Source organism: Monodelphis domestica, chromosome 5 (genome assembly GCF_027887165.1).
Source record: "Monodelphis domestica isolate mMonDom1 chromosome 5, mMonDom1.pri, whole genome shotgun sequence".
Classification (NCBI taxonomy): Eukaryota; Metazoa; Chordata; class Mammalia; order Didelphimorphia; family Didelphidae; genus Monodelphis; species Monodelphis domestica.
The window spans coordinates 307552394-307577631 of NC_077231.1; the positions used below are offsets into that span (position 1 = coordinate 307552394).

Consider the following 25238-nt stretch of genomic DNA (forward strand, 5'->3'; position numbering starts at 1 on the left):
CTTTCCTGCTCAAAGGCTTGAACTGGAAGGGCGAGACCAGACTGGGTCTTGACTAGGTCAGCCCTAGCTGGGGATGTTGGGCAGGACTGAAGGTTGCTGCTTTCCAAACTGGTCCCGATAACTTAAATCAGGTATCCACAATCCACAGGACCCATTTGGCATGGGAAAGCATTGGAGTTTGGCCCTGAAAGGACCTTAGAGGCTGTCTAGTCCAACCCTTTTATTTGACAGATGAGGAAACTAAGGCTCAGAGAGGTTAACTGACTTGTCCAACAAGCTGTCTCTTCAACATGATGAAAATTAATGATTTAAAAACAGTTGAAGGGGCAGCTGGGTGGGAGAGACAGACCTGGAGACAGGAGGTTCTGAGTTCAAATCAGACCTTTCCTGGCTGTGTGACCCTGGGCAGTTCACTTAACTGTCATTGCCTAGCCCTTGCAGGTCTTCTATCCTGGAATCAGTACACAGTATTGATTTGGAGATGGAGGACAAGGGTTTAAAATGCCTTTACAGTGAATCATAAACTTCAAGCCAGAAGGGATCATTGAGGCCATGTGGTCCAACCCTTCATTTTACAGGCAAGCAAAGTGGGGCTTCCTTGTTAGCTGAAGCCTCTTGTCCTGGTTACACAGGTAGTAGAATTCAGATCAACCTAGCATCCAATGCTGTTTTCAATCATGTATTCCTTGATCCATGTGTCACAAAATTTAGATCTTGAATGAGTCTAGAATGGAAAGTGTAGACTCCTTCATCTGATATTTTTGCAGCCATTTTTCATAGTCTTCCTCTTTCTGTGCTCTCCACTGCAATCAAACTGGACTCTCCAAAGCTGTCTCCTTTCTTCTTTAGGCGTGGTTGATGGTGCATCAGAGAATGAAGGGGACAGCAGATTCAACATCAAAACAGATGGAAGTCAGTTTGGCTTTGTCATGCTCTCTTCTTTGTGACTCAGTTTCCTCATCTATCAAATGATAAATTTCTTTTTTTGTAAAGATTTTATTTTGCCAGTTACACATAATAACAAATCTCCATATAAGTTTTCTGAGTTATATGATCCAAATTGTGTCCCTTCCTCCCTTCCCTCCTGGGTCCTGGAGCTGGCAAGCATTTTGATCTGAGTTATACTTGTAAAATGAAAGACTTCTTTCAACCTTTTCTACCATAAAATCTATGCACCTATGCATGCTTGACCTTAAGCCTACTTTGCTTGATCTGAGCCTCAACTTCCTCAGTGCACATTAGACATAGCAACAGCTGTCCTGACTCTCTCCCATGTTTGCTATCCACAGCAAATGTACATCAATGCACTTCTCAGATGCTAAAGTGGGTTAGAAATAATCAGGGAGTGTTATTCTTGTGCTGCTTTTTCAATCAGCCAAAGAACATGAATTCTTGGAAAATAAGTGGCTCTTCTCCACTGGTTTCAGGGCTGGGGTTGGTTAATGTGTCGAAAAGACAGTTTGGCATCGAATGCTATTTCTTGGAACTGGAAGTTGAAAGAAATCAGGTCAGGAATCAATTCCAGAAACCCCAGAGGTAAAACCAGGCTGGCTGGGGTTATTGTTGTCTGGCTCTTGGGCTGTGGGACCTGGATGGTCTCAAACTTGCTGTGAGCCAGGGGTCCTCGGGGCTAGCCTCCTCAGCCAATTTGAATGCTTTTAATGCCCTCTTTTGTTTTAATGATTAGTCATGAAGAGCCCCTTGAAATAGTTCTGAATGCTTCCTAAGAAGCATCACTAACCAACCTAACATTCCTGTGAAGAAGACAGCATCTTCCTGTTTCTTATATCCCTGGGACACCTCTGCTGAGGGCTAAGTGCTTCTCAGAATCTGTTTTATAGGATCATTTTACAGATGGGGAAACTGAGGCACAGGGAGGTTCGTCATTGGGGTTGTTAACATAGTATCCTAAAGCTAGAGCTAGAAGGGAATTTGGAATCCATTTTGTCCAACACACTCATTTTTTATCTGGGGAAACTGAGGCTCAGGGTGATTAATATCATTGAGGAAATAATAGAGAAAGAGTTGTTAGGGAGCTGAGAGACGGCCCCTGTTTTACAAATGAGAAAACTGAGACCTACAAAAGTGAAGTAACCTATACAAAGCCAAGAAAGACTCTTCGGCCTCCCAGCTCATAATCTAGTTTTGTTTTTTTTTTTTGCTTTCTCTCACATTTGAAGAAAGCAACAGGGACCTTTGCTTTGGGTAACACCAGGCCTGTAGTCAATAAGTTTTGAGTTCAAATCTAGCCTCAGCTACTTACTAGCCCTAGACAAATTACTATATGGCTCTCTGCCTCAGTTTCCTAAAGTGTAAAATGGATGCTAATAATGGCACTTACTTCCCAGGGTTGTTGTGAGGACCAAATGTAATATCTGTAAAGTGCTTAGAATAGTGGTTGGCACATAGTAGGTGCTTACTAAATCTTTCTTCTCTTCCTTCTTCTTTCAAATTCTGCATGTACCAGCTCTCTACCAGCTCAGAGGATAGTACGCTGCTTTACACCAGTGGCTTATGGGCTTCTGCAGGACAGAATCTGATGGGGTGAGGGAGGAGATTTCCTTAATAGATTCTGCCCAACACAGACTCTGAAAAAATGGAGCTTCAGGGCTGTTTCTGCTCATTGAATCCCACTGCTGGCCTCCTAGAGTATAGTATTTCTAGGACAGCTGTCACGCTTTCAGTATTCATGTTCATTGATATGACATCTGTATTAATTCACACTGGCTCTCTTTCTTTCTCTCTATCCTTTCTTCCTTCCCTACCCCCCTCTGTCTCTGCCTCTTCCTCCCTCCCTCCTTCTTTTCTCTCCCTCTCTCTCTCCCTCCCTCCCTCTCCCTCTCCCTCTCCCTCCCTCCTTCCCTTCCTCTCTCTCTCTCTCTCTCTCTCTCTCTCTCTCTCTCTCTCTCTCTCTCTCTCTCTCTCTTTCTCTCTCTCCCTTCTCCCCCCCCCCCCCAACTTCCGACTACTAGACACTAACAGATAACATTTGCTATATAGTAGCTTCACCCTGGGCGTAGGGTTGGTGAGCGAAACAGTAGCTGGTTCAGACCTAGCAGGAGGGAGTTTGGAGCTGCCTGCTTCTCTCTGTTGCATCATATCTTTGTGTCTGTCACCTTTCAGTGAATCCCAGGCTCCTGTAGGTTCTTCGAGGGATGGCGTAGAAGCGGTGCCTGCTGGGATTCAGCAGCTTGCATCCCTGTTCAGAGAATCAATGTCTTTAGCTTACTGTGTGGACCTTTGTGCCATTCTCCATGTGCCTGATAGAAGAGAACAAATGGATTGGTTTGTCTGCAGGATTTTTTAACAGGCAAAGGAACAACAAAAAGAAAAAAAGAATGGAAATGTATTCTTTTTATTGGCTAGGATGGCTGGCCTGGCTATTCAGATCCCATCTGTGATAAGTTGGGGAAGGGGAAGGGAGAGGGAGAAAATGTTACCCTCTGCGGTGTATTCGGCAACCCAGTGACAGCAGCTTCCTTACTGTTCTGCTGCATCTCCTGACTCCAGGCATTTTCCCAGGCTGTCCCCTAAGTGCTCCCTCCTCATCTCTGCCTCCTGGCTTCATTCTAGCCTCAGCTAAATCCCTACCTTCTAAGAAGCCTTTCCCAGGCCTCCTTAACATTAGTGTCTTTCCTCTGAAATGGCTCATTCATTTGTTTTTTACTGAGTGAGTTTATTTATTTATCCATCTATCTACCCTGTACATAGTTTGTTTGTAAAGAGCCATTTCCTATCATCTCCTCTATTAGGCTGTGATCTCAAAAGCAGAAATGAACTTTTGTCTTCCTTGGCATCCCTAGTATTTGGTGCAATGCCTGGCTCAAAGTAGGTGCTTGTTGACTTGACTTGGACCATAGGTTGTAGATTTATAGCTGGGAGGGTACATGGAGAGCATCAAGTCTAATCCCTTCATTTTTCAGATGAAGAAACTGAGGCATGTATGACTTGCCCAGGATCATACAGTTAGTAAATGCCTCGGGTGGGATTTGGTCTTTCTGACCTCAAGTCCAGTCCCCTGTCCACTATACCGTGCCGTCTCCAAGGCTATTAGGGCTATTAGCCTTTGTGGCTCTGTCCAGGGTCTGATCTCCTCAACTTGCCTGTAGGTCTTAGAGGACAAGTATCTATGACTCCTACTTTGTCCATGCATTGTCCATGGCTCCCTAGTGTAATGCTGTTAACCTTAATATCATTCTAAAGACATTTGAGTGAATGAATGAATCTTCTTAGAGCTGAGAATCCCCACTTCTCATTGACAAAGCCTCAAGGATTTTCATGAAGCTCCTCCAGGGTAGGAACATTGTCTTATTCTCAGTAGAATGTGGCAATGAGTGGGTTTAGAGAGAACTCTGGGTTTGAGTCCTAGTGGCACAGAGAGCCAGATTTGGTGTTTGAGGACCTGGACTCCAACTCTGACTTTTCCCTGACTTTCCTGTATGACTCAAGTCATCAGCTGGCAAGTCACTTAACTCCATTTTCTTTTCTTTTCCTTTCCTTTCCTTTCCTTTCCTTTCCTTTCCTTTCCTTTCCTTTCCTTTCCTTTCCTTTCCTTTCCTTTCCTTTCCTTTCCTTTCCTTTCCTTTCCTTTCCTTTCCTTTTCTTTTCTTTTCTTTTCTTTTCTTTTCTTTTCTTTTCTTCTCTTCTCTTCTCTCTTTTTTTTACACCCTTATCTTCTGTCTTGGAATCAATCCTGTGTACTGTTTTTAAGGCAGAAGAGTAGTAAGGGCTAGGTAATGGGGGTAAAGTGACTTGTCCAGGGTCACACAGCTGGGAAGTATCTGAAGCCAGATTTGAACACAGGAACTCTCATCTCTAGGCCTGGCTCTCAATCCACTGAGCCACCCAGCTTCCCCCAATTCCAATTTTCTTAATAATTGATACTGTTTTTGAGTCATTTCAGTCATGTCCAACTCTCCATGTCCCCGTTTGAGGTTTTCTTGGCAAAGATACTGGGGTGGTTTGCCATTTCCTTCTCCAGCTCATTTTTATATCTAAGGAAACAGAATCAAACATAAGACACTTGTTCAGGGTCACACAGCTGTTTTTCCTGACTCTGGGCCTGATGCTCCATACATGGTGACACCTAGATGCCAGTTTCATTCTTAACAATTGCTTGCATTTAAATAGCACCTACTACATCTGTGGCACTGTGCTCAGTGCTTTATGAACATTATCTCATTTAAACCTCACATTAGCCCTGGGAAGTAGGCGTTATTATTATCCTGATTTTACAGATGAAGAAACTGAGGCAAACAGTGGTTAAATGACTTGCCTGGGATCATACAGCTAAGAAATGTTTGAGGCTGAATTTGAAGTCAGTCCTTCCTACCTCCAAGTCTGGGACTCTGTGCATTATGGTGTCTGCTAGTAATCTTTTTCTTGGTTATAAAGTAAGGAGGTTGTATTACTATCTATCTACTATCTTTCTACTATCACTTGTGCCCCTAATCTGTTCTTTCATGTGACCAGGAGTCTTTCTGGGTCACAGATTCCTCATATATAAAATGAGGTGGATGAAACTAGATGATTTCTAAGCCCTCTACTAGCTTTAAAGTTATATTCCTATGAAACCCAGTTGATCTTATTGTCAGCCTGTCTGGGTACAACTGATAACCTCTCTGGGTCTCAGTTTCTTTATCTGTAAAATGGGGACAATGAACAGAACTAGATGGCCACTTTTCATTATGTACTTATTTCTTTTGTGCCTGACCCAGCTACTGTTTTACCTCCAACCCTGTACCTGAGGTGCAGCTGCTTTATCACAAGCATCAGTGTCTAACAGCAAGATGTCATTTAAGGAAAGTCAACACAAATGTTTCTTTATTCAATATTTTTGTTTAAAAAATGCTCTAAACCATTGTTGACTAGAGTAATGCAAATTAAAACAACTCTGGGGTACCACCTCATACCTATCCTATTGGCTATGTATTGATTGGAGTCTTGAACCTTGGGGACTACCATCTCCACAATTCCCTTTTTCCCTTTCTTGGATGTGCATCATTATGTCATTTCTGCCCACACATGCTATCTCTATCTCTCTCTGGCTTAGATTGGCATGGAGGAAGGAAGCAGCCTTTTCTTTCTCTGGCATCACTTGCCCTTTGCTCTAAGTTTATTTTAATAAATAATATTAAAATAATACTTGGACTATTAAATATTAATTTTAATCCTTACAGCTAACATGGCCAAAAAAAGAAAATGATAAATGTCTAAGGGGATGTGAAAAATAGGGATACTAGTGCATTGTTGGTGGAGTTGTGAACAGAATCAACCATTCTGGAGAGGAGTCTAGAACTATGACCAAAAGACTATAAAACTGCACATACTATATCTGTATCCCAAAGAGATTTTAAAAAAAGAAAAGAGAAGAAAAAGATGTATATGCACAAAAATATAACAGCTCTCTTTGTGGCGACAAAGAACTGACAATTGAAGGGAGGCCCCTCCATTGGGGGAATGGCTGAACAAATGTGGTATATGACTGTGACGGAATGCTATTGTGCTGTAAGGAATGATGAACAGGATGCTATCAGACAAGCCTGGAAAGACCTACATGAACTGATGCAAAGTGAAATGAGCAGAGTCAGAACACTGAACACACTTACACCACTATTGTTCAATGACCCACTATGAGTGGCTTCTCTATTCTCAGCAATACAAGTATCCAAGACAATTCAGAAGAACTCATGAAAAATGCTCCTCACCTCCAGAGAGAGAACTGATGGAGAGCGAATGAAACGGAAGCATAGCTTTACTTTATTTTTCGGTCCATGTTCTCTTATACAACATGCCAGTATGGAAATATGTCTTGCATCATGGCACAACTAATCTATATCAAAGTGCGTACCTTCTCAAGGAGGGGGTTGGAGGAGGAAATTTGGAGCCCCAAAATGATAAAAATGAAGAGTAAAAATAGTTTCTAAGTCATGGAGAAAGAGAAAATAAAATATTCTTTTAAGAAATTAAATATTTTTGTTTGTTTACATGAATCTATTTTTCCTTCTAGGTCCATATTTAAGCCTTTCATCTTTGTGGATGATGTAAAGCATGTCCCTAAAGTCCAGTCTCCCTGTTTTGGGGAGGAGGACCCTGCCAAAAAGGAGCCCCGTTTTCTGGAGAAACCTGACCGCCGGCATGAGCTCTATAAAGCCCACGAATGGGCACGAGCTGTCATTGAAAACGACCAGGTGAGGCACGGGATTGGGGGAGGAACACTTGGGCCATATGTCCCTTGTCTCTGGGGTTTGCTCCTGGTGATCCAGATTCCCAGAGAGCCTTCCTAGACATGCCTCTTGCCTTTGCAACAGATTCTTGATTGCTGTTAAGTTTTCCCACAAAGCCTCTTGAAACAAAGACTCCTGGTAAAATGTTGTCCAGAGGTTCCATTTTTTCAAAAATAGCCTCCTCATTGAGCAGAGAATTCTTTTTAGAAATCACACCTTAGCTTTTCACCAAAGACAAATTATTTATATGCATTAAGGTAAAAATACACACTTGCCAGGAACAGCTTAATTATAAGAACCCCAACCTTGTTATTTGAATAAATTAAAATACATACACCTGTTTCACTCCCATCTTAGTTCTTCACAGTTTCTTTTTTTTTTAACCCTTACCTTCCATCTTAGAATTAATATCGAGTACTGGTTCTAAGGCAGAAGATCGGTAAGTGACTTACCCAGGGTCACACAGCTAGGAAGTGTCTGAGGTCAGATTTGAACTCAGGACCTGATTTTCAATCCACTGAGTCAGCTGGCTTCCCCCTTCACAGTTTCAAAGCAACAATTCAGACTTTAAACCAGCTCCAGGATCCCCACAGCCTGACTAGCTATCCCTGACTTTTGTTAATGCCAGCGGTTCATTTAAGAGCAGAGGTCCGAGTGGTTTGTGGGGCCAGCTCTCTTTCTCCAAAAGGAAGAGATTGGAGAGAGCCTCCTTAGCTGTTGCCATGTAGTCTCAGTAAGTTATGCCTAACAGTTGCCCCAGGATCTGGGCCATTAGTAAGGTTGCTCATCCCCCTTGAGGTTCAGCAAATATACAATTTACTCATTTTGTTAAGGGCTGAGCAGGTTTTCCATCACAGAGATCTGGTGGGAAAAGAGGGTGTTCCATGTATTCATCATGTGCCTTTCTGCAGACTTCTTTTCCTCCCAGCCCAGATCTAGTCATCTGTAAGAAAGACTGGATGAGGCGACTTCCGAGATGCCTTTGAGATTTAAAAGTATGATCTTTGAAGTAACTGTACGAGTAGGAAGGGGAAGATGAATTATGTCACCTCTTTAGTAGCTCTATGGCTCTGGACAAGTCAGTTATCTTCTCTGAGCCTCAGTTTCTTTATCTGTAAAACGAGAGGGTCTCAGAGATTCCTCTGAGCTCTAGAAGTGGATCTTGTAACTTGATGCCCTTAGGTCTGCTTCCCCATTTGGTAAGCTTGGAGGATGGCCCTGGATAGCCTCTGAGGTCTGGAGAGCTCCAGACTTGAATCCTTTGATCCTCTCCCTGATGATTTGGTACCCAAGGTCCCTTCTGATTCTCCTTACATGATTCTACCATCTTCAGAATGGCAAGGCAGCCCATCAGCTGCCCAGAGAGGTTTTCTACGTGGTAACACAGCACGACCCTGTCTCTGTCTCCTCAGGATCAAGGCCACAAACTCATGAAGACCATGTTAGACCTCGAGAAGCAAGGGCTGGAGGCCATGGAAAGCATTCTGAGCAGCACAGACCCCCTGGACCCCACCGAAGTGGCTGATCTTTTCTATGACTGTGTTGACACGGAGATTAAGTTCTTTAAGTGAAGTAAGCCAACTCTTTCTCTCCTCTTGATTAGAAACTCCCTACTTGGCCAAACTCCAAGCAAAACCAACCCATCTCGTCTTTGAGTAAAATAGAAGATGACTATTTCAGCCCCCTTTTTAAACAACCTGTCTAACTTTAACTCACACTCTGTGCTTTTGGTCTGTCTCAGAAAGGACTTCCCTTGGCCCTCCTGAGATCTAGCCAGTTGTAGTTCCATTCTCCCGATCTTTGGCTTTCTGTGACTACCCATGGACCGTACGCTGCTGTTAGCTTAGTTCAGTGATGATGGGCACGCTTAGCCTTTTCCCAAGAAGACTAGCGCTTGTCCAGCCTTGAGGGATCGTCTCCACATTGCTGAATTTTCAGGAAAACAGAACGAAAGCAAACCCTTTAAAAGAGCCTTTCTCTCCTCCTTAGTAGCGGTTTCAAGCTTAACAAACTGGCCTTTCTGTGTCCAGGCACCTGCTGTTTGGTGTCGAGTCCAAGGAGAATGGCAGCAGTGTGGCCATGCTTTCCCAACAAGTGGAATGCTTGTTCTGGGCCGCTTGACCAACTGGCCAAGAGGAGAACCTCCCTGGCTCATGCTCTGATGACTGGACTCACAGCCAGGACTCTTCCAGTCAGTGTCCCCAGGAAGGCTCTTAGAGAGGGGGAAGCTCACCTCCCCCCCCTTTATCTCAGAGGGAATTGGACCCATTCTAGAGATGCTGAGTCAGTGCTTGGATCGATGCTGAAACATCGGCCCCTCCAGCACCGATCTCGGCAGGCCAGCTGCCTCTCCACCTGATGGTGTCGTGTATATAAGATGATTCAGAACCGAGCTGCTGCTGCTGGCTAGCTTGAGGTCACTGTAATTAAATGGCCCCCTGGAAGGACTCCCAAACATATAGGAGCTGGGAATCTGCCAGCACGCAGGCAGAGAGGGGAAAACCAGCAGCCAGTGACCCTGGAGGCTCTGGGGGCATCTCTGGCAGCCGATGTTCTCACATGCCCAGTTTCCCTCATTTCTCAGTGAAACTCAGAGGAGCTCTCCCAGTGTATGCATTATCTCAGCAGCCACTTAGGGTAATTAAGTTGAGTCTTTCTGCATGTGTAGGATTAAGGGAAAGAAAGCAATTTGCCAGCAGCACCTGGAAACCAGCTTAAGGGAGACCAGACTGGGCCAGAGAGAATACAAGGAGGGACCAGAGAGATCACAGATTTCTCTGCAATGCCGGCCATTGGACTCCATCTCCTGGAGAGCTGACATTGATTTACAAATCACTTTAAGGCTTCCCAAGTGTGGTACCTGCATCTTCTGCTGCTAGCTATAGATTGTTGTCTTTTCCTCTGTCTGATTCTTCTTCCTCATCATTCCCCCACTTCTCAATTGCCATCTCTCCAAGGGCTCTTAGATTTGGGGGTCCCCCCTCCCCTCCTTTGCCTGCCTGGAAGGAGGTTGATGCCTCTGTTCTCTAAAGCCTTCAAAGATTACAAAATTGCCCCCCCTAAAAGGATCTGAATTTTAGGTGGGTAGTGAAATGCTCATCAGCTATAGCAGATGAATACAACAATTACCCAAATGAACAGGGACAACTAACAGCCTTTCCTCTGTGACCATCGGGATGGGATTCCTTTTCCGCATTTCCCTTGGTAGGACTCTCCAGATAGGACAGCTTCTAAGGTTACTTGACCCTGAGTACTGTTGTAGCTCCAGTCTGCTTCCTTCTGTAGATATGCTCCTTGCTTTAACCCTATTAGTTAAAGTCCTGTGGTGGTGGAAAAGCATGGCTATTTCGTCAAATTCTGTATTTTATGATGCTAACTCTAAGTGAGCAAATGCCCTGCAAGAGCTGTTGAAATGCAAGAGAATAAGCGATGAGGTCTCCATTTTCAGACTGGGGGACCGCTCCTGTTCAGGTTCCACGACCAGAACATCTTTTTGTGGTGGCCATAGGACATAGGGAGGGCATAGGTGGTTCATGGCATACCTCATCTCAGTGGTCACTTCTGGATCTGGCTGAACACTAGAGGTTCTTGAACATTTTGGCATCATGGATCCCTTTGGCACTCTGGTGAAGCCAATGAACCCCTTCTCAGAAGAATATTTTTAAATGTAGAAAATTTAATACATAGGATTACAAAGGAAGCTAGCTATATTGAAATACCATTATAAAATATTTTTAAAAATTCATGGACGCCCCGAGATCTATGCATGGACCCCTGTAGCGGAAGGACTGGGATGCTGGCCTATGAGGTAGTTTAAATAAGCTAAGAGACTCTTGAAAGAAATTCCAAGATTTCATGATGGGGCTGGGGTCCAAGTTCTTATTGGCATCATTCTGAAGGTGAACCCCATTGTCCTAGCTTAGGACCCCATTGCGGAGACTATCATGCAACATTAACTTTGCTTGGGTGGATCAAAAGAATTGTGCATCAGGCTCTGGCAGGTCATTTGGACCAGACTTCTCCATACTGGTCCTATCCAAGCATCGCTATGCTGATTTAAGAACTCAGAGCAAGCCTTTTTTTTAAAATAAGATTAGTAAAAAAGAGAAGAAGAACCATGGGCCTATTGCACACATCCTGGAGATGGACCCTGACCATTCTCTATTTCCCCAGTGATGATGGGAAAGTGGTTGCTGGAAAGCAATTTGGGTAGACTAAGTCACTGATGTTTCCCTCTGAAGGGTTTGGCACATTTATCTAACTACTCATACGATTCTGTGCCTAATCTGTTAGGTTTTTTTTTTGCTTTCTGTGTCTAAAAAACCCCCCAAACCCAAACCAAACCCAACAACTCCAAACTAACAAAATCTCAGTGGGAGCTTTGGGTCTCTTGGGAGGCTTGAGGAGGCGTAGAAACTCCACAAAGGTTTAGAATATTGTAGGCAGAGTTTTTGAAAAATAAAGCCTGAGGTTTGGAAGGCTGACCAATTCGCCACCATTGTGCTGTGCTGTGGGATCCATCTTTGGATTCAGAAGACATGGCCAACAGGGGTAGAGAGGCAGGCCAGAATCATCATCCTTTCCGGCCAAGACAACGTTAATTTGGTTGTTGTCTAGCTAGAACCTAGTTAGTCACCAGCCAGACCAATGAATGAGGAAGACACGATATTATCAAAGCATACAGATGTCAAGAGAGACGTCACAGCCCAGTGGAGAGAGCCAGCCTTGGGGTCAGGAAGACCCGGATTAAAGTCCTGCCTCTTTGGTCCACTTTGGTCACCCAAATCCACTCTCCCAAGCCGCGGTGGCTTCCTGAATTAGCTCCTCCATCGCCAATGAGCATCATTTTAGCCACTCCTGGGTCCCATTCAGTGTTTCTGATTCTGTGTCAGTGTGTGCTTTCTCTGACTAAACCCAAACACGATGTGAATCTTCGTTTGAGAATTTCTTGTGGAAACTCACCTGTAGCTGTTGGCATTGTCTTGTGATCAACTGAATGTCTTCACTGGAAAAATACTCTGTTGAAAACAATAAAAGAAGGAACATTCGCTTTCCTGTCATGGGAGCAGATCGTGTGGCTGTGACGATCCTTTTTTTAACGATGTCTTTGAACAGAAGGATAGTCTCACCCTGCTCTTGCCTATGACTTTGTCTTTAAATGCATCCTGCATAAAATTAAACCTGTACTGAATCACCCCAAACTGCCTCCTTTGTCATGTGTGTCGGCTGTCCCATCGATAAAGGTGCGGAGTCGTTGGATCCTTAGAGTTGTTCGAGATGTGCGACTGTCCCTGTAATTAGATTATTCTGTGAGAGTGCCACAGGTCCTGAGGTTTGGAATGGGCAAGGCCACTGCTTCACTTATGTCCTGCTTTGGGGATGAGCTCACCTAGCCGGTGATCCAGAAAACCTGCCCCTGATTCCAGCTGAGTAATGATGCCTAAGTAGGTCAGGGTGAGCCCTCATTCGTGCCTTCCTGTGCAGGATGAGTTTATGGTGTTCTTCTTACCCACCTCTGTCCCTTCCACCACAGCCTTCCTCCAGGTCACCTTTGGGGCCGACTCTGTTCTCTAGTCAAAACGTTATCCTTGTACTTCTAGCCTTACGATCATTACAAGCACCTCTTCCTGCAAGCTGTGGAGGGAGGGTAGGATGGTAGAGCCAGGCAGGAAGGGGAGAAGGAAACCTGCATTTATTTAGCACCTACTCTATGCTTTACAAATATGATCTCATTTGCTCCAGCCCTCAGAGGCCATCTAGTCTAGACTCCATGATTCATAGATGAGGAAACTGAGGCTCAGAGGGGTCTGAAGTAAGTGGCTGAACAAGGGCCCAAACCTATATCCTCTTGGCTCTGTTGAACCACAATGGCCAAATCCCCAATTTTTTAGATGTGAAAGTGAACATTGGTCCAAGGACATGAGACAAGGAGGAGTAGGACTTGGACTTGGTCCTTTTATTCCCATTCCAAGACTTTTACCATTATACTCCACTGTGGCCCCTCAGGCTATCAATGAGGCAAGAAAATGGAGTACCAGAGAAGCCATGAGACTTATTCAAGGACACTCAGATAGTAAGTGGCACAGCCATGATTGAGATCCTCTATCCCCTCCCTCCAAATCCAATAGTCTTTCAGAGGACATCAGACGTTCCTAGGATGGAAGATCTAAATAAAACATGGACATACACTGGGCAGACATTAATTGTGTGATTCTGGGCAAGATACTTAACTCTGCCTGCTTTAGTTTTCTCCTCTGTAAAAAGAACTGGAAAAGGCAAAGTCCAGTATCTTTGCCAAGAAAACCCTAAATGGAGTCCTGATGAATTGGACACTGAAATGACTAAACAACCACCAATACCCTGGGCAGACAATATCTGCTGACTTGGCAGTAGGATAGACTTCAAAAAGAGGGCAATGGGAGGGTATAAGGGACTCTTCCTAGAAATCTACTTTAAATAGAAAGTGTCTTCTACTCTGTGACTACTGTGGAAAGTTTATAAGCATTATTGCCATCAGAAATATATGGTATAGGGGCCAACTGGGTGACTCAGTGGATTGAGAGTCAGACCCAGAGATGGAAGGTCCTGGGTTCAAATCTGACCTCAGATACTTCCTAGCTGTGTGACCCTGGACAAGTCACTTGACCCCCATTGCCTAGCCCTTACCACTCTTCTGCCTTAGAACCAATACCTAATATTGATTCTAAGATGGAAGGTAAGAGTTAAAAAAATAAATATATGGTATAGAGGGGGCATCGAGATAGCTCATTGGATTGAGAGCCAGGTCTAAAGATGGGAGGTCCAAGGTTCAAATCTGACCTCAGACACTTCTGGGCAAATCACTTAACTTCCATTGTCTAGCCCTTACCTTTCATCTGCCTTGGAATCAATACACACTACTGAATGTAAGATAGGGGGTAAGGGTTTAAAAAAGGAAAGAGATGGCATAGATAATAAAGATGGAGACTTTAATCAGCCAACAGACATTTATTAAGCATGTTAGGTACTGTGCTAGACCCCTTGGGGATATAAATACAAAAAAGTTCAAAATCATTCCTTTACTTGAGATTACTCTGCGGGTATCTTTCTTTCTTTCTTTCTTTCTTTCTTTCTTTCTTTCTTTCTTTCTTTCTTTCTTTCTTTCTTTCTTTCTTTCTTTCTTTCTTTCTTTCTTTCTTTCTTTCTTTCTTTCTTTCTTTCTTTCTTTCTTTCTTTCTTTCTTTCTTTCTTTCTTTCTTTCTTTCTTTCTTTCTTTCTTTCTTTCTTTCTTTCTTTCTTTCCCTTCCTTCCTCCCTCCCTCCCTTCCTTCCTTCCTGCCTTCCTTCCTTCCTTCCTTCCTTCCTTCCTTCCTTCCTTCCTTCCTTCCTTCCTTCCTTCCTTCCTTCCTTCCTTCCTTCCTTCCTTCCTGCCTTCCTTCCTTCCTTCCTGCCTTCCTTCCTTCCTTCCTTCCTTTCCTCCTTCCTTCCTTCCTTCCTTCCTTCCTTCCTTCCTTCCTTCCTTCCTTCCTTCCTTCCTTCCTTCCTTCCTTCCTTCCTTCCTCCCTCCCCCCTTTCCTTCCTTCCTTCCTTCCTTCCTTCCTTCCTTCCTTCCTTCCTTCCTTCCTTCCTTCCTTCCTTCCTTCCTTCCTTCCTTCCTTCCTTCCTTCCTTCCTTCCTTCCTTCCTCCCTCCCCCCTTTTCTTCCTTCCTTCCTTCCTTCCTTCCTTCCTTCCTTCCTTCCTTCCTTCCTTCCTTCCTTCCTTCCTTCCTTCCCTCCCTCCCTCCCTCCCTTCTTTCCTTCCTTCCTTCCTTCCTTCCTTCCTTCCTTCCTTCCTTCCTTCCTTCCTTCCTTCCTTCCTTCCTTCCTTCCTTCCTTCCTTCCTTCCTTCCTCCTTCCTTCCCTCCCTCCCTCCCTCCCTCCCTCCCTCCTTTCCTTCCTTCCTTCCTTCCTTCCTTCCTTCCTTCCTTCCTTCCTTCCTTCCTTCCTTCCTTCCTTCCTTCCTTCCTTCCTTCCTTCCTTCCTTCCTTCCTTCCTTCCTTCCTTCCTTCCTTCCTTCCTTCCTTCCTTCCTTCCTTCCTTTCTTCCTCTTGCATCCAGAAGCCCTGTTTTCCTTTTGGGAACTAAATCTTTTTTGGGAGGTAATGGGCTTCCCTTCACTGAAGATATTCAAGTGAAGCCAGGATAGTCAGGAACCTTGTATAGGGGACCTCATATATGTACAGGTTGGACTCTATAGCCTTTAAGAATCCATGCTACCTTGAAATTCTGAAATTAAAACAGAAAGACAAATGGGCATGGTCCCAAATAAGATCCATGAAAAGACTCCTCCTTTGAAGAAGAGGGAAGTTCAGAGGAGTGAGGAGGGGGAAGGTTGTGGCATATATTTTTAGACTTTGTCAATGTATTGATTAGTTTTGCTGGCTTTTTTCCTCCAATTTATTTTCTTTGAAAAGTCTTTGTAACAGGGGGTAGCTCTGAGAGGGGGAATGGAAAGGATCCTAGGAGAATTTTAGATATCAAAGCAAAAGAGATCAGTAAGAATGTTTGATATTTTTTAAGTCCTAGAAAGAATGGGGAAGGGTTTGCATGGAACCTGGGGTTGGCAGATCTGCCTGCTTGAGCCTTGTTGGGGGGGTTGGGGTGCTCATTACTAATGGGCTCTTAATAACAGAGTTAAAACATTTGAGTTAAAAGCGCTCTTTTCCCAATGCAACTGATTGTTTGAGAATGCACATGTGTAGATCATGAATCATTTTCCCAAAAGATGCTTATCTTGGACTGTATTTCCCAGGAATATTCTGGCCCCATCATGAAGCCTATGCTATCATCAGATTAAAAGGGCCCCTTAATCCTCTGAGTCAAATCCTGGTTTTAGCTCTTCACTGGGGGCAGTCCTATCTTCAGTCACGGCCCTGGCCCCGGTCCCAGTATTTCCACTCACTGTTAGCAGTCTCAGTGCCAAGAGACTGATCTACAAAGAGAGTCTTTTTGAAAAATATGAAACGTATGTTAAACAGGGAGTGCCTCGTGCAGACTAGGATGCCAATGAGGTCCTTGAGGTGGGAAGGGGGCAGCGGAAACATCTGTCAAGTGTCAAGACTCAGATTCTTTTATGTGCTTTTTTATGACGAACGATGGGGCAGCTAGGTGATACAATGGCTAGAGTGCCAGGTCCAGAGGGCCCGAGTTGAAATCTGGCCTTAGACACTAGCTGTGTGATTCTGGGCAAGTCATTCAACCCCGTCTCCTCATGTGTAAAATGAACTGGAGAAGGAAATAGTAGTCCACACCAATATTTTGGCCAAGAAAACTCCAAATGGAGTCACAGAGAATTGGACACAACTGAACTGCGTGAAAACTCCAGGCCAGAATGTTGTCCATAGCAAGTATGTACTTATTGATGCAAGATATCACTAATTCAGTGATTGGGACTGTATCTAGTAGGAGCTTAATAAATGCTTTTTTTTTGGTCATCCAGTAATTGCTTGTTGATTGGTATGATAGCTTTCCAGTTTCTAGAGATAGTCTACAGATGAATTGTGGCTTTTTCTTTGACTTTGAAGAGTTCCATTCTTTAAAGTGAGTCTACATTTAGACAAGCAGAGTCTCCCTACTTCTCTTTCATCTATCCTGAGTGCAAACCATAGTGCCTCCCTCAGGCCATGTACCCTGTTCTGTGATGGAGAAGGAACAGGGGTCATGGATGTGCCCATGACTCTGTGGCTTTACAAGATGTAGCACTGGGTATAAGGGAGGTAGGAGAGAGGGGAAGTCATGAAAGCATAGATTTAGATCCAGAAGGGACCTTCAGGAGTGAGGAGGAAACTGAAGTCTAAAGAAATTAAATTACTTGCCTAGAATTGTCCAGTATGTGTCAGAGGTAGGATTTGAACCCAGGTCTTTCTAACTCTTAAGTCCAATTTGGGGCAGTAACTGAACTCATTGGAAGACAGCCCTTCCCTCTCCAGCAAACACCTTCACTATGGTTTGACTTTTGTTGAAAAAAGTGAAGGTGAGTCTGCTGGAGAAAGCTTGTACTTACCTAGGAGGGGATGAATCAGGTATGACAGAGAGAGCTTTTTCTACAGGCTTCAGTATCTCCTTTTTTGTGAAAGGTGGGCTGACCAAATGGCAGGGATGTGAGGTTTGCTGATGTTCAGCCCACAAGCTCTGCTAAGATCCTCATTGTGTTAAGAAAACTTGGGGAAGAGCACCGCCATTTTGAATAGATTCCTTGTGATGAATGGATGGAAGGATAAGGACCAGAGACACCCAGAATAGGTGGAGAGGGATGAGATGGGATGTGAATACTCATGAGGAGATCACAGATCTATTAAAAAACTAATGGACCTTCTTCACTGTAAGGGGACAGCATCGCTGTCTCCACCTTGGTCCAACCACCACAGAAATAAGCACTTGGAGAGAGATATCTCAAAGCTCATGAGGTGCCTATGGAGGGATGATCAGAATGACATCCAGTGGAATGTAGGCTCCTTGAGGACAGGCTTCGGTCCCTGTCTTCCCAGCACCCAAGCCTTTTGCAAGTAGGTAAAGGTCTATTGGAATGAATCATGGGAAGGAAGAATGTGAGGGGCAGCCTTGTGAGCAAAAAGGACAGATAACATTAGAGAGAAAACTGGTTCCTTCTACGATTGATGACCAATTTAGACAAAGAGCAACACAGTCTTTGTATGGAAACAAAATTCCTGTTCTCAGTTTTTATTAAGGGTCTTATTTACATTAGGCAACAAATTCAATCCACATCCTGAAAATCTGGGAGTGAGGGAGGGAGGCTGGAGAGTCATGGCATTCTGGTCATTCTGGGCTGACTGGTGACATCCATCTGCTGCAGTATGGGTACGTGGCTTGTTTCATCTCTTGATAAAGCATTCTGGGGTTTTTTGTGACCTACCTGGTGCAATGAGGCTTAGGAAATCACGTCACTGGCAAGTTACCACGAACTCTCGAGCACAGGGACTAGCTAAAACTTCTCTAGAGGCGATTCAAAAAATGATTTTTAAGACGCAGGAAGGGCCAGCCCATGCAGCTATTTACAGTCTTGGGATGAACACTGGACAGGGAGGGGGGATGTTTTCTCTCCCACTCCACATAATCAGGCTGGGGAAAGACTCCTCTTTGTACTGATTTAGACAGGTGGGCTGCCACATATCTGGGTGCATTGGAAAATAAATCGCTAAAATAAAAGACAGCTACAACACTGATTCAAAGCTTGTGCAAACAACCTAACTATAATAAATAAGAGATGGTTTGTAAGATGAAAAAGAAAAACTTGAGTTTGGTGTAGTTGCTGATGGCATTCCCAGCGAGATCCTCCATTCTGCTGTACGGACTAGGGCAGAATGATGGGACTTTCACTTCATCTCTTCTTACCGTAGACTTTTCAATGGTAACTGTAAAGATAACATTTATTTTTTTATTTCTTAAACATTTTGTATTAAAAAAAAAACTTTCACCTTCCATCCATAATCAGCACTGTATTCCAAAGCTAAAGAGTGGTAAGGGCTAGGCATTTGGGGTTAAGTGACTTGCCCAGGGTCACACAGCGAGGAAGTGTCTCAGGCCAGATTTGAACCCAGAACCCTCCATCTGTAGACCTGACTCCCAATCCAGAGTCACTTAGCTGCCCCAAGAGAATACATTTCTAAGGATTATGATGAGAAAGGCTGCCTCACCTAACTGATATGGTCAAGGGCATGAATTCTGGTATAAAGGATCTTTCTTCTATGTCCTTTGGAAGCTAGATGCCCACTTGGGTTCCTTCGGACTCTAAATATGTGATTCTCTGATTCTTCAAATTCTGAGATGCCACGATTCCAGGTACGGTTCCCAAAGGACCACCTGCTCGCTACCCAAATAAACTAAGATGGCCTCTTGTAAAAATCTCTTCAAGTGAGAAACCCAGTGGTTTTCCCTGTTAACCCTTTGTTGTAGAGCTGTGTTGAGTTGAAGCATTTTATTTTTTATCATTAGAAATTAAACGTGAACTTAAAATGGATGGAAATCCATGGCGACGGTGATCGATTACATGTGAGAGACTCATGCTCCCCTAGAATCTACTAGGGGCAAACACTGGTCACCTCTACATAACTGGTGGCATTGATTTGTAGAAGGTGAGTGACCTGCCTAGGATTCCAAGATGGATCTACTAGAATTATTTTTTGGAGAGGAGCTCACGCCATTCTGCTCCCTCCTTAGAGCTTTCACTCCGGGACCACTCATGTCTGGGAAAATGAATGAACGCAAACATTCCTTTGAGATCCATCTCTGAGATTTCTTGATTCAATGATTCTAGGTGTGATTCTCCAAGAGGTTACCTCCCTTCTCTCCAAGGAAGCTGCCATGCCTCTAGTGAAGCTATTCTAAACAAATATCTTATGCACTGAGGATTTGGACTTTGTGGATGGGGGCTTCAAATCTCACCAAAATGGATGCTCATCCCACCAGGACTCTAGCTAGAGAGAAAGAAGGATTTCCTGCATATGGAAATGACTAAAGTAGGCTCCCAGGAAAACCTGAAATGGTCATTTTTAGGAACGAGATGGCCTGTCTCACCTAGATATGGTCCAATGATGCCTGGACTCAAGGGAAGCACAGGGCCATCAGTAAAGGCTTATAGATGCTAATTCACATTTGTAAAACATTTAAAGTGTTATAAAGATTATCCCCATTTTTTCATATTACAGTATTCTGTGATGATTCATACTGGCTAGAAAATATGATCTCTGAGGTTCCTTTAATGTAGAAGCAAAAGACAAGGTGATAAACTTAGAATCAGATTTGGATTGTCTCAGATGCCACCTCTATGACCTTGGGCAAGCTGGCCTCAGTTTCCCCATCTCTAAGAGAGAACTGGGTTGGGGGCAGCTACGTGGCTCAGTGAATTGAGAGTCAGGCCCAGAGATGGGAAGTCCTGGGTTCAAATTTGACTTCAGACACTTCCTAGCTATGTGGCCCTGGGCAAGTCACTTCACCCCCATTGTCTAGCCCTTCCCACTCTTCTGCCTTGGAACCAATACATAGTATTGATAAGATGGAAAGCAAGGGTTTTCTTAAAACACAGATCCTGGAAGCACCATTTAGAGTATCAAAAAGGGGAATACCTGTAAAGTATTTTGTGGCCCTTCAAGGAAGTGCTCCATAAATGTCCATCGTTCTGTTTACGATGCTGATGCGATGGTGGAGATTTTCTGATTATCAGGTTCTAGGGGTGGCTCTCAAGGGGCCCCCTTCCTCTTCTCTTCTACTACATCTAACTACTGGAAGAGTTGGCACAAAGGACCAGTGCGCTGGGGGTGCTTAAATAACACCTAAACTCCTGGGGCCGCCATGAGGAAAGAGTGAATGAAGCCCTGGAAGAGCGGAGATGTATTATCTCCAACAATAACCTCTACAGGGAGATAAGGGAGCTGATTCACTCTTGTGTAACTAGGAAGCCCAAGCATTTTCAGCTGGGGTAAAAGACAGTCCTGGATCACCCCAGGTTCTTCTCCATCTCCTGTCCCTTTGGACCTTCCTGGTTCTCACTAGATCAGGGGCTGCTTTGTGACTGAGGATCCCAGAGTTTGAGCAGAAAGAGACTTAAAAACTCATCTTATTCAACACGCTTATTTTAGAGACAGAAACTGAGGCCCAAAGAGATGAAATAATTTGTGCCCAGTCACACAGCTAGTTAGTGGCAGGGCTGGGATTTGAACCCACCTCTTGTACCACCAAATCTACTCTTCCCACTGTACTAGACTGCACTGCCTCTCTCTGGACTGAAATAAAGAACCCTAAGAATACTTCTGTAATAATGGCTCAGCCCAGGCAGCAGAAGGTGCCCAGCTGCATTCAGACAGCGTTTCCTGGTCTAGCTCCCATCTCGTAGGGTCCCCTTTGGGAATAGTCATCGCCTCCAGGATGTGGCTCAAGAGAGCCTGGAGAAACCCTGTTTCCACATCATCAGACAGTAAAATCACTCGTCTAAAATCAGTAGGTTTTTCATTGAGGGGAAAATTGGGGGCAAACTTTGGGAGAAAAGATGCCCCGACTCGTTCTCTGCCACCCTGAGAGATTCCAGCCTCTGGCTGGACATTGGGACACCTGTAGTTACCTGAGAGTTTCGACCCTTGATGTCCTCATTGCCCCGGCCAGTGGCATCTGTTGGGAGCCAGGAACCTCGAGTTGGACCTGAAAACAGCAGGTGTAGACTGAGGATTAATGGGTACATGAGGAACCCCAGAGGGGTCACGACAAAAGAACATTTAGAAAATCAGTATCTTCAACAGGAGCAAAGGCATTAACGGTCATAAGATCCAATTAACTGAGAATCTTCGAATTGAGAGGTCTTGGAGCCAGAAGGTTTTGGGGTAGTTTGTTGTTGTCAGTTGTCTGAATCTGTGATCCCATTTGTGGATCTCTCGGCAAAGATACCAGAGTGATTTGTCATGTTATTCTCCAGCTCATTTACAGATGAGGAAACTGAGCAAGCAGGGTTAAATGACTTGCCCAGGGTCACACAGCTAAGATCCTGGACTGGCCTGCCATTTCCTTCTCCAGATCATTTACAGATGAGGAAACTGAGGCAAACAGGGTTAAATGACTTGTCCAGAGTCACACTGCTAGTAAGTGTCTGAGGCTGGATTTGAATTCAAGAAGCTGAATTTTACTGATTTCAAATCTGGCACTCTATCTACTGTACCCCCGTTTTGTATACAGGAAGCACTTAGAACATAAGTGGTGAATGAATGAATGAATGAATGAGTGCATGCAGAGATGTGTGGAGACCAAAATAAATGATCCAACTTTCCCTGCCCCTAATATTTCTCCTTCAAGCTTATACACATCACGGCTGTCTTCATCGATGTCCGCCTGGCTCTGTCTCCCACATAACATGAAAAGGAAGTGGGCTGGGAAGTCTGCAGTCATTCTCCTCTGGCCCCACCAGCTCTGCACTGATCAGAGTCTAGTCTGGGCATCTCAGGGCTCTTCCCTTTATTTTAGTCTCCAATTTCCTCCTAATCCAATCCAATAAAGTTACCGAGCACCTACTATGTGCCACCCAATCTGTAGTCATTCCAGAGGGACAAAATCAAACCAGTCACTGCCCTGAGGAGCTTCCTTGCTCTTAGATAAATAGAGAAAACCATTCCACGAGGGGGAGAGTGCTGATGATGGGTGAGGGGTGCTGGGGGAAAGTCTTGTAAAGGGGAAATCAAGAATTCACTTAGTACCTCCTGTGTGCCAGGCACCAGGCTAAGCACTTTACACATATCTCATTTGATCCTCTCAGCCATCCAGCAAGGTAGGTGCTATTATTGCCCCCATTTTACAGCTGAGGAAACAGAGACTGACTGTGGTTAAATGACTTGTCCAGGGTCACATCTGCTAGGAATGCTATAAGGCAGAGTAGCGGAAACCTTTCAGACTAGGTTTTCCAGACAGACCTCTCCAATGATGAGGAGGTGAGAATTCTTGTTTCAGTTTGATTCTGCTACATTCAGTGTGGATGACTTGGCTCTTCTCGTCAACCCAGTGATCAGGGACAATTCTGAACTAATTATGATGAAAAGTATGAATCTACCTGCAGAAAAAGAACTGATGGCGGAATGGAGCAGATGTTCCTTATCTTATTTTTCTTGTTTTATTTTTATTTTTTTGGGGGGGCAATGTTTTCTTTTGTAACGTAGCTATGTGGAAATATATTTTTCATGAATGTACATTTTCATCATTTGTAGGAAATTGCTTGTCTTCTCATGGAGGGGGAAGGAAGGAGAGAAAGAATTTAGAACTCAAAAAGGTTTTAAGAAACAAATGTTAAAAACTGGTTTTGCACATCATTGGAAAAATAAACTATTAAACACTTTAAAATATAAGTTTAATGATCATCAATGCAATAAGCAACCATGATTCCAGAGGACTTGAGAGGAGACGTTACCTCCTGACAGAGAGAGGTCATGGGCTTAAATGAGGCACCATTTTTAGGACACGACAAAAGCTAGTGTGTTTTACTTGACTATCCTTGGTCATAAAATGAGTTTATTTTCCCTCCCTTTTTTAATGAGTGGGAGGGAGAGAAAATAGATTTTTTTGGTTATTAAAAAATTTGAAAGAGTTTATTTTACTTGCAAATTTGAACTTTAAAAAAGAATCCAAGGGGCGGTCAGAAGGGAGATGGGATGCTGTGTCCAGGGAAGGGCCAACAGGCTCATTTAGTTGAAGTGAGCAATTAAAAGACTCTTGCAATAGTTTCAAACTCCTACACATGAAGATCTTTCTATTGCACAATGCTGACTCTTTTCGGTAAGTTAGGATAAGAAATCCATAGTTTGTCAAAGCATCTTTTTTATGCTTCTCTATTAGTGCACTTTTCCTTCTTAAAGCATTTCACCCCAAATTGGTGAACCAAAGGGTCTGTCAGGATATTGGGAGGTGCAGAGGTCCCCCTGAGACAGACTTCAAGGATGGTGGGAGTAAAGTGTTTATAGCCCCTGAAACACCTGCAAGGAAACAACCAGAAACCACAACATCCCTACTGGTGAACATGAGCAAAGCCAGGGGGTGGGGGAGAGTGAGAGACAGAGACAGAGGGGGACAGAGAGAGAGACAGGGGGCAGAGAGACAGAGACAGATAGAGAAGAGAGACAGAGACAGAGGGGTCAGAGAGACATAGGTGGGACAGAGAGACAGGGGGCAGAGAGACATAGGTGGGACAGAGAGACAGGGGGCAGAGAGAGAGACAGGGAGACAGAGACAGAGAAGAGAGACAGAGGGGTCAGAGAGACAGGGGGCAGAGAGAGAGACAGGGAGACAGAGACAGATAGAGAAGAGAGACAGAGACAGAGAGACATAGGTGGGACAGAGAGACAGGGGGCAGAGAGAGAGAGGGACAGAGACAGATAGAAAAGAGAGACAGAGACAGAGAGGGACAGAGAGACATAGGTGGGACAGAGAGACAGGGGGCAGAGAGACAGAGGGGCAGAGACAGATAGAAAAGAGAGACAGAGACAGAGGGGGACAGAGAGACATAGGTGGGACAGAGAGAGACAAGGGGCAGAGAGACAGAGGGACAGAGACAAAAAAGAGAGACAGAGATAGAGGGGAACAGAGAGACTAAGGTGGGACAGAGAGAGACGGGGCAGAGGGGGCAGAAAAAAGATGGGGCAGAAAGAGAGACAGAGAGGGGGCGAGGCAGAGAGAGACAGACAGAGGGGACAGAGAGAGAGGCGGGAGCAGAAAGAGAGAGACAGAGAGAGGGTAAGGCAGAGAGAGAGACAGAGACAGAGAGGACAGACAGAGACAGAGGGGGCACAGAAAGAGGGGGGGAAGAGACAGAGAAAGAGGGAGGCAGAGAGACAGAGACAGAGAGAGACAGCAAGACAAAGGGCAAGAGCCACAGCCATCACTAGTACTGAAACAGGACAATGAATTCCTCGGAGGTTAGATGACATTGCTTTTCCAACCGTGAAGAGTCCAGATCACAAAGGAACCAGGTCAGTGTTGAGCCGGGGGCAGGAAGAGCTGCGGAAGTGGTAGCAGACTGGAATAATCAATGGTTGGACTTGGATTATCTCATAGCTTCTAGTACTGGGGTTCCCAAGGACAGCCGCTCACATGCTCATTGAGCCTTGCCGAGGGATACTCCTGGCTCTCTTCCCCAGCCCCCAAGCATGAGTAGAGGGGGTGAGCTCATTTCTTAAGATCATAATGTCAGTCCAGAGTTGATTTTACTCCCTTCTGATGAGTGGGAAGAATGCAACACAGTCTGTTAGATGTCTCTTCAGGGTGGGCAGGGTGGAGGGTTGGGGTAGCGAGTCTCCATGTCCACAGAGAACTAAACACAAGGCGGGCCCAGGGATAATGGGCAGAATCTGCATTAGGAGGAATTTTCTGCCTCCAAACTCCCTAAATCAACCAAAAAGATACCTGAAGATCAGGAATCCATTTTTCTAGAATGGTTCAGCAGGGTTCTAAACCTGGGGTCCCTGGACAGATTTCAGAGGGATGATGGGATTGGATGGGAGAAATGTTGCAT

General features: G+C 44.5%; 2 protein-coding genes across 13 annotated transcripts in view; one reads left to right on the forward strand and one right to left on the reverse strand.

Annotated features, from left to right (window-relative positions):
* Nucleotides 1-12427, forward strand: part of SCRN1 (secernin 1) — a 49614-nt gene extending 37187 nt beyond the window's left edge. For all 3 annotated transcript variants that reach the window (XM_007505252.3, XM_001370226.4, XM_056800409.1), the window contains exons 7-8: nt 7010-7190; nt 8639-12427. In XM_007505252.3, the coding sequence (XP_007505314.1) occupies nt 7010-7190; nt 8639-8797 (340 nt within the window). In that variant the 3' untranslated portion in view covers nt 8798-12427. The remainder of the gene's footprint in view (nt 1-7009; nt 7191-8638) is intronic.
* A 5463-nt stretch (nt 12428-17890) lies between these two features.
* Nucleotides 17891-25238, reverse strand: part of WIPF3 (WAS/WASL interacting protein family member 3) — a 77382-nt gene continuing 70034 nt past the window's right edge. For all 10 annotated transcript variants that reach the window (XM_056800424.1, XM_056800419.1, XM_056800421.1 and 7 more), the window contains 2 exons: nt 21318-21394; nt 17891-18615 (listed from right to left, as the gene is read on the reverse strand). In XM_056800424.1, coding sequence (XP_056656402.1) covers nt 18592-18615; nt 21318-21394 — 101 coding nt within the window. In that variant the 3' untranslated portion in view covers nt 17891-18591. The remainder of the gene's footprint in view (nt 18616-21317; nt 21395-25238) is intronic.